This window comes from Fulmarus glacialis, unplaced genomic scaffold (genome assembly GCF_000690835.1).
Source record: "Fulmarus glacialis isolate BGI_N327 unplaced genomic scaffold, ASM69083v1 scaffold36617, whole genome shotgun sequence".
Taxonomy (NCBI): Eukaryota; Metazoa; Chordata; class Aves; order Procellariiformes; family Procellariidae; genus Fulmarus; species Fulmarus glacialis.
In genome coordinates this window covers 12,835-22,327 of record NW_009225756.1, presented here as the reverse complement: position 1 = coordinate 22,327, position 9,493 = coordinate 12,835, and the positions used below count along the sequence as shown (strand labels likewise).

Here is a 9,493-nt window from a genome sequence, read left to right as displayed (position 1 = left end):
AGGAAGCATATGAATATTACACACACAATGTGTTTCTCTAACACTTGTTGGTTGGAGCAGGTGCCATACTTCTGGGAAATTAACTTTAATTGGATAAATAGAACACTGGCCTTAACTAAGCCAGTCCAACCCACTTTCTTAGCTTATTATTTTCTTTAGACACTCTGAAACACTTGACATTCATCCCTTGGGTGACTTTTGCATCTTCCCAGAGTAAATCACATTTACAAGGAGAGGTTAGAAAATCATCAAGAATGGGTTTGGTTTGCTTGATCCTGCCTCAGTGCAGTGGGGTAGACAAGAGTACCACTTGAGGTCCTCCACATTGCTTTAAACAAGCTCTGTAAGCAAGCTTTAGGGAACAAGAATCCATGTCCGGCCCTGGGAGAGAGCCCAGAGTAATCCTGCCACACTAATTCTGTGACAAAAGAATGATCTGGAATTGCATCCCAGAAATGACTCTGGCCATCAGCTGGACCACTGTGTTTTTCCTAGTGTCAATGCATTACTGTTCTGGCACTTTATTCTGGCACCCCCTTTCATGCAAAATCAGCCCTGTGTATTGCTATCCTGCTGGCAGTAAAGTGCACTAAACTGCCCATGCTTTTTCTGATTGTCTACATTTTTTTCATGTGAGGAGCTTTCAGGTGCAAAATATTCCCTGCTGTAGACGCTACATTGGGGTAGGATTTGCAGTTACCTTTGAAATGACAGTCTTGTGCAGTTTGAAAAGGTATGCCTATTGGAGGGAGAAGGGAGGAACAGGGCTGTGGACCAGGATATATTTATGGAGACCTATTGTTTTGAGTCATTCAGCTGGGTTCCATTTTGTGTAAAAATATGTATACAAATTAATGCTGATTGGAAAGGAACTTCCAAGGGTCCTCGATGACATGCTAAGTGAGGTCAACATGAGTACCATTATTGCGATGAATAAGGTGACATTAACTTGACTGAAGTGCTCAAAGCACCCCTGCTTTCTCCTGAGTATCTTTTTTGCCCCAGGGAGTTCAACCCCAGGGAGTTTCTGTGGTGTGGCACTAGTGGTCCCAGCAGGGGAAGGATCTCATGATTCAAATAGACAGCGAGTAGCTCAGAGGTCTCCTCCCCTGTCAAAAGCCACCATACTGGAGGCTGAGGACACTGCCTTTTCTCGGGGGTGGGGCGGGGAGCTGTGGGTGCTCAAGCGGAGGGACCTATCCTTGGGAGGGTGCTGCTGTGGGTGCCTGTGCTGCGCTTGACTAGACAAGACCCCACCAGGGCAGTGGGGTCTGATGCACCCTCCTTCCTTCAGTTCCTCTCCTGGTCATTTCTGCACAGCAGTATGGTAAGACAGATCTCTGTCAGAGACTATGTGCGTGCCAGCGCAGAGGTACACATTCAGGGAGGTGTTGCAAGGGAAAATTGCTTTAACGGGCTAAGTTCACACCGTCCCTTGGGCAGCAGTTTGTGGCCACACAAGCAGAGCAGTTACAGACCCCACACGGCTCGTGCATCAGGGCACCCCCGTCCCGCCCTCCCTCCTTCACGCCCGTGCTTTAAATGGACCTTTCTTTCACTGGCAATGGATGGAGGATCTCTGCAAAGGAGGCAGCCAGTGCCACTGCTAGAGGTGTTCCTGGGCCCTGTCCTCCAGGCAGCAGGCAGCAGGCAGCGGCCTGTGATTGTTTATATAACATGAATATTAAAGTTAAAGCAGAGGTATATTAACTTTTGAATAGCTTCCCTAGGTGCTGCTTATACGAAGCATTTCAAACAAAGCTGGACAAAGTAACTTCACAGAGGATCGGCTGCAGGACTGAAAACGATACACGTCTCTAAGCACCCATAGAGCATTCGCTTTCCCTTTTGCTGTGACTCTGGAAGCACACAAATGCAGCAGAGCGTGGAGCACTGTGTGACCGTGCAGTGCCCCCCATCCCCAGGCTAGGGGTCCCTCAGCATCACTCGGGGCAGCCTGCCAGGTCCCAGCCATGGCAGGCATCACCCCACCTCCACATCACACGTCTGCATGCCAGTGTGCCTGGCTCAAAGGAAGCCTGCACCCGAGATAAAAGAAGAGGCATGTCTGTGGGCAAGGCACTGAAGAACCATGTCTGCAATGCTCTGCTCTTGTGTGTCACTGCTGCGCCAAGGCCACCACCTTTGGAGCCCTGGTGTCCTTTGGGGCAGAGAGGGGGAGATGGAGCTGTAGAGGGGCCTCCTGCTTTCCACTAAGGAGAGTGTGCCAAGGCTTTGTGACTTCTCTTTTTAAATCCATCATGTCCCGCTCCTTGAGGAAAGCTAGTACTTCACCACTTCCTGCTAGGCCAGTGTCACGGCTACCCATAGGGCGAGGTGGAGGACTGGCACATATCGGTAAGGCTCTAGGTCCAGAACGGGGTGTCCTGGCAGGGCAGGAAAGCCCAGTATGACCTGAGCAAGGGTAAATTACTGGATCAGATCCTGCGTTTCTAAAGGGTTACACAAAACTCATGTCACAAAACAACATCACTAAGCCCAGTAAATAACATAACCAATCATTTACCTGTACTGTAACGGCTGAGTGTAAGTGATCCGGAGTTATACAAAATCAATGTGGAGAACACAGTTATGTTTTAAGGACTCCCAGGACTAGGGAGATTATATACTCTTTTGTTATTTATCTGTTTACTACCATTTTCTTGCAGAATTAAAGTCTCAGGCAACTTCCTCTAGAGCAGGCCTATGAAGCACAATAGATTTATGCCTGCTAAAAGAAAACACAGGCTCCTCTGTTATTAATATGTAAAGCCTGGGGATGAAGTCACATCTGTATGATGATCTATTTTGGTGGACCACGCGTGCTTAAATCCCAGCCTTGGTCTTTTAAACTATCAAGTCTGCTATAAATATTTGATGATGAACAAGCTCATAAAAAGAAAATGCAGAATATGAATAGAGGGAGAGCAATGTGTGATTCAATTTTTAATTACCATCACCTTACTCTAAAGTCAAGTTCATCTTCTGTGAGACACAGAAAGTAACAAATTTCTTTCTCACCATAATCTGATCTAAATGATCAGCATGGAAGTTGTTTGTGCTTTTTAAGGAAAAGGATAAGTTGTCCTAAGAAACGAAAGAACCAGGACACAAGAAATAAGGTAGAACAGTCTGGTTTTATTACCATATGTAATCAAGAGCTTTTATTTCCCCTTTTCTCCTCCTTCTTTCTTTCTTTTTCTTTCTTGCTTTCTTTTTTTTTTTTTTTACAACATACATTAAGTTGTGAATCAGATGTTAGGGGCATGTGGAAATGAAGGGAAACTGGTGACATCACAATACTTTACAACTTTACAACAAATGAGAGTCTGAATTTGTTGCATCTACCAGTGTATAGCAAGGGTGGAAAGCAAAGGCACACATAGATTCATGAACCCCTCGAAACAAAGGGTGGAAGGGAACTGGGAGCAGGAAAGGATGAAAACAGAAGACCCACCAAGTACAAAATGCATGTTTCAAGGTCAACCTGGTAACTGGTGCGGTGCACATCAGGGAGGCAGATCGCTGCACAAGCTGTTGCCATGATTATTCACCTCTACATTTCTGGGAGAACGCTTTGTGGGGTAATATCAACGGGACCTGCGTATTTGGTGCTCCAGGGGTTTGGAGCTTGGTAAAAAGGTTGCGAGTTGGTTCTTTAAAAAAAAAAAGACCTTGCTACCTACTGTTTTCAAAGGGTTTTCTGCTTGTGTTTATTAAAACAACAACATTGCTTTGGATACAGAACTATCTACTCTGGTCTGCATAGTTCACTAAGGGTAAACAAAACTGTTTCATAAAAGAAGCCATGATGAAATGAAAGAACATGCAAGCACCCTTGTTACACACTTTGGTCTAGACCATCCAGACTTTATATATACCATCTATAAGCTAATGGACTTAAAATTTGTCTTTTCAATCATTCAGAAACAAAACCAAAACCCTGAAAAACAAATGGAAGTATAAAATTTTAAAAAACAAATTGAAACAGAAACAACCACCTTACTCAAACATACTGTTCAGTAGATATATATATATATATATAAAAAGCTTAGAAGCGATCCCCATCATTTTTCTACAGTATGTTGACACAGTTATTGTAACATATTAAAAACACGTCTACGTTTTTGCATAAACTGAAAGACTGGAAAGGAACTTACACACCTGCGCGCACACACACACACACGCACACACCCGTGCGCGCGCACACTCCCACGCTAGCTACATGCACAGTCACACAAAAGAAACAAAGGAAAAAAAAAAACATTTTTCCCCAAAAAAGTATATGCAGCATCCTTCTGGAGCAGCAGGTAGCTACAGCAGGAGCCCGCCTGCCTGTCCTAGCTCCGCGTGCCCTGTGCACTGCGAGACGTGCAGCTGGGCTTTCTGCGGGGCTTGGCCCCTCTCGCTGGCGCTCGTCCCCAGCCAGGGGACACACCAGCCCCGTGGACAAGGGTGTTGGTCACTTCCCTGCTGCCCAGTGAGAATGATCCCCACGCTGACGTGTGGTAAAGGGGGATCGGGAGGTGGGGGAAGGCAGAATCCCCAGCATGGTGCCTTCGGAGCATCGCCGCTTGTGGGTGGTTTTGAGAGAGGACTTGGCACAGCTAGAAAGTCAAATTGAAGTGGAGAGCATGGTGCTAGCCTAATTTCTTGAGGGACATGGGGTTATGACAATAACCACCACGTTCTTCTTTGAATGTCTTTACTCCAGTTCTTGAAGGGCCTTGGAGGAGGAAGGATCAATAAATATTTGCATTACTCAAAGGGGAAAAAGAAAAAGGTTTTACATACTACAGCTCACAAGTATACACAACTGAGGGTGTAAGGCACAAATTTACATGTGGAAGAAAACAGGCTATTCACAGATATATTCCCACGAAAAACCCGTGTGATAAGACCATAATTTATGCATGGTAACAGCCGGCATATTAACTAGTTCACACTGTTTGAGGATTTTGTTTGCCGTCTCACATGCAAGGTGAAATGAGATGGCACATCACAAGCTGGTGCCTTCACAGAAAGTATTAGCTACTGACAAAGCCATGTTGATAGCAATGGTGCACAAATGTGCGGCTTTTAAGAGTTTCTCTTGCAGTTGCGTTAGAAATTATGAACTTGCGGTATTTGTTTGTTGCTGTCTTAGGTCAGAGGCCCAGCCAGCTAATTAGCTGAGAGACTTAAATAGATATCCCCTTTTTTTTCAGCTAATCAGGCAGTCCAGGCACAAAGTTCAGAATTCCAGCTCCAACTTATCTAACTCAGTGAATTCATTGGAAAAATAGAAGAGTTTTAATTACTCCAGTTAATGGGTTTCACGTTAAATAGGTATAACTTTCAAGGTACTTCTGAAGAGCTGCTCACAAGATGATATGCAGAAGTCATTTCCTTAGGAAAAACAAAAGTTGAACAATAAATAAAGAGGAGTTACTTGCGTTAACAGTCACATGTTATTCATTAAAAGAGAAGGGTAGCAGAAATCTATGACATAGTTTGCCCAACATGGCATTTAACTGCTGTAACCAAATGGTTGTAACACTGATGGGCATCATTTCACAGTACCTGCACGTAGTAAAATTCTGCCATTGTTAAGTCAGAGTTAGCTTTATCAACGGATTCTTTTTTTCTTTTTTTTTTTTCTTTTTTGATTTGTTTGTTTTTGTAATTATTTGTTTTGCTTTTTCTCTTTCCCAGTTTAGGAATGCGCTGTGCAGCTGGGGAGCGGGGTGAAATGTCACAGTCATCTTTCACCTGTGTGCTTTTGGCTCAATGTTTGTGATGGAGGGTTAGTCTTTTGAGCAAAGAACTGGCGGGTTGTGGGGGCGAGTCCTGCAATTGCAAACCTTCAACCATGGGTCATATGGCTCGGGTTTAAAAAAATATTCCACTTTTCCCAGAGAGCAGAAATCCAACACATCTTCAGCTTGCAACAACCATCTTCTCAGAGGAGCGAGTGATAACAGTTGCAGAACACTGGCTTTCAAGGGCAACCTCTGCTTAATTGCTGTCCTCCCCCTCACCCACCCCACTCTGATTATGTACACGCGTCGTTGGGCTTCAAGGACGTGGAGAGCGGAGTAAAGGAAGGTTTGGGAGGTACGTCTGGCTTTAGCGAGGGCGTGCGTTTCAACCCTGACCTCGTCAGTGAGTTGTAGGTGTTGAGACTCGGCTGCCGAGATACAGTCACAGCCTGTGCCTGAGCCGCGTGGACTTGTATTGAGTCCACTCGCTGCGGGGCCGGCGGCGGGTTGTCGCCCCGGCCAAAGCTCTGATTGCGGGAGAGGTGGGACGAGTTAGAGGAGTTAGTGTTGTTTCTTTTGAGAGTCGACGTCTGGTGACTTCTCGTGAGCGAGTTTGTAGGGTAGCTTCTCTTGTAGTCCACGCTGTAAGCGGAAGAGTGCATCTCCAGCCGCTTGCCCAGGCCACTCTGTGACAGTGAGGCGCTCGGGGGCCCGAGGGAAGCTTCCCGCTGGGGTACTTTCGGTGGCATGCTGTCGAGATTTTCCACCAGGTTAACCCCGTGGCTGGGGCTTTTGCTACTGAGATGATCCTTGATAGTTTTGTACTCAAGGGTGGCATTCTGGTCCTCCACAGACATCTGAGCCCCATCGCTCATTTTTGGCTGGTCCACGTACTCGTGCTGGTAGCCTTGCTGGGCTATGGGCAGGACCACAACACTGGGAATGTGGCTAGGAGAAGCCCTGAGCGGCAGGTCGGTTGGGATCACAGGCGAGGCCATCGGGGGGATATCTTTTGTGCAGGCATTGATGAGGTTCTGGTTTCTCTCCCATTCCCTGCTGCCACGGCTAGGTTTTCTCTTCTGTTGCAGGGTTGGGGTGGACTCAGGGGTTGGCAGGGCGGCCAGGTCCAGATGGTGCTGGTCAGCTTTGATTAGCATCTTGGCAGTGCTGCCTGGGGTAGCCAGCTTGCCATTGTGCATCAGAGGCGTGAGGATAGCTTCAGGCTTTGGCTCCTTGGACTGAGCATCCCCAAAGAGGCCACTGAGCTTGGTAACACTGCTCATGGAGCCGCGGCGGGAGTGGGTCAGCTCCTTCTCCTTCCTCTGCACAACAGCCACGTCTCTGCGGCGATGGTCACAGATGCAGTACACTATGATTCCCGAAAAGACGGCCCCCATGACAAAAGCAAGAATAACAGCAATGGCCAACAGGGTGACCGGCACCAGCTGATCATGACCCTTCAGGTAACTCTCACGAATCACTCCTGCAATAAACAGCATACAGTGGTTAAACTAAGGACAGGAAAAAGCTACTTATCATTAACTACTTTGTTCAAAGGCACGCCCTAGGAGGTTTGTTTGTGTTTTGCAAGGTGATTTTTCATCAGCTTGCTCAAATTTGGAGACATACTGTACCTGCCAGTTACATCTTGTTATTTGCAGCCCTGGGCTGTCAGTACAGCTTTCAGATCTGAAGTTGAAGACCACAAAGTTCAGGAGGGGAGAGAGAATTTACTTGCAGGGCAAGTGCAATCGGTTTGAAATCCTAGCCCTGGGCAACTCACACTGACTTCAGCAGGTCAGAGCTATTATTTCTCCTCCTCTGACATAGTGTTTATTCCTCCCCTCCCTCCATCCAATCTCTCCTCAGCTAATACCATCTTATTTTTACTACAGTAAACCATTTATATTGGAAAACCTGTAAAAGGAAGAGAGGAAACAGAAGCTCTGCAAATACCAGAGAAGTGCATCCCACATTGTTTAAGGCTTCTTTCTCTGCTCGTCATTCTGTTATCTTTGTCATGTGTTTTAAAAGTCAGTGTCACATGCCTGAGCTTCAGGAGGATGCTTAAATAACTATGAAAGATGGAGCACAGTGTTGAAATCTATTGAGCCTGCTAGATGCCTTGCTATTTTAATTTTAAAAGCGCTCTCCTATTCTGAACACATGAATAGGTCGACCTCTGTGCTGAAGCCTATGTTTTCTCAGCTGAAAGCCCTGACTCTGAGGGCCTCATCTTGTGGACAAAGATTATTGTCAAATCTTACTTGGCCCTCCAGGTGAGGGCCTGCTGTCAGAGAAGGCATCTTTGGCAGAGTGTGCCTTCTCCATCTGAAGTCCCTAATAACCATTAATCAATACTCTGAATTTCCGAAGAAAGTCATTTTTTCAGACATAGTTGGGCACCAAGCCAGCAGCACTAATGCAACACAAGCACAGAGCCTCTAGTTTGCTTTTTTTGATTTCTGGTTTTGTTCTTAGTGCTTAACAAGGAGCAGCCACAGCCTGACAAGGAGCTGAAGGAACATCTCTCCCACCTCTTTCTCCAGAGAGGGTCCAAGTGCCAGGGCATTAAAAACTCCACATACTCTTAAGGAAATGTAATCCTTGTCCTTATTACAGGAGAGATAGCATGACAGAAAATGTACCTCTAAGGCTTTCCTGAGATTTCTTGAAGATGCAAAACTTTCATGTTGTAAATCAACTCCTTCTAGAATAATGTCTTGTCATGCACATGGCAGACAAGGTATTAGTGGCCCAGAATTAGAACCAAATGCAAAATACACTCAGCAAACTCCTCAGCATTGAAAAGTTGCCACTATCGCACAGAAACATTTGATAAGTATTCTGGCTAGGTATAGTATTGCTTCTATAGCATATATTTTTTTGTCCCCATTTAATTGCAGCATTTAGGTGGACAAGGGATATTTGCTTACAAGATAGGAACTTTATATTTAAACTCAAAACAGCTTTTCAAATCATAAGCCCCTGCCTGTGACATCACAGCTGGTTGCCACAGAAATTATTGTTCGATGACAAATAGAGAGGATTATGATTTCGAGAGGAGAATAAATAGCAAAAGCAGATGATCGCTTAAGAAAATAAGAACCTGCATTCATATAAATGTCTTAATAGTAAAAAAGTAAGGGGACAAAAGTAAATCTCAGAAAGCAATATATAATTAGAAACAATCTTCAAATTAAGTGTTTCTAAGAGAACCTTCTTTTAAAGCCCAGCAGCTTTTTAAGAGGCAGATTTTTCTATTCTTTGTCATCAGCACTTAACAAGCGGTGGTAGAACCTACCCCTGTAATTTAAACCCACATACAAAACTGCTGTATATAGACCAGAAGCACAGTCTAGTGATTACGGCATGGTCAGCAGTAACTACATTTCACTGCAAAGGTGTTGGGTCTTCTGTGGACCTTACAGCTGCTGATATTTACTACGCTAGACTCTGCAGCATTTTGAGACCAATTTTATTTACACTTGTAAAACTGTCTGTGGTCCTTAACTGGAGAATCAGAAATAGAGAGTCTTAAATGGGTGGGAAGGATGGTCAGGGAAGTGTTAAATCTTATCCAGAAATGCATTGCTGTGGGAAAGCTTCAACTTAAAAAGCCTAATTTCATGGACACCTTCCATGCACAAACTTCTCAGAGATATGCCCCTTTGAGCACTTAAAAGTCCAATGTTTTTTGCATAAAAAGATTCAAAATCCCTGCTCAGTGCCTACCTAAGGGTGTAAACACC

At 45.1% G+C, this 9,493-nt stretch overlaps 1 protein-coding gene across 1 annotated transcript; it reads right to left on the bottom strand.

Moving 5' to 3' along the window:
- Positions 1 to 6,034: 6,034 nt before the first annotated feature.
- LOC104080258 (semaphorin-6A-like) lies at positions 6,035 to 7,409 on the bottom strand. The gene has a single exon (XM_009582588.1). It carries the CDS (start codon positions 7,238 to 7,240, stop codon positions 6,035 to 6,037), a length of 1,206 nt encoding a protein of 401 aa, XP_009580883.1. The 5' UTR covers positions 7,241 to 7,409.
- Positions 7,410 to 9,493: the final 2,084 nt, after the last annotated feature.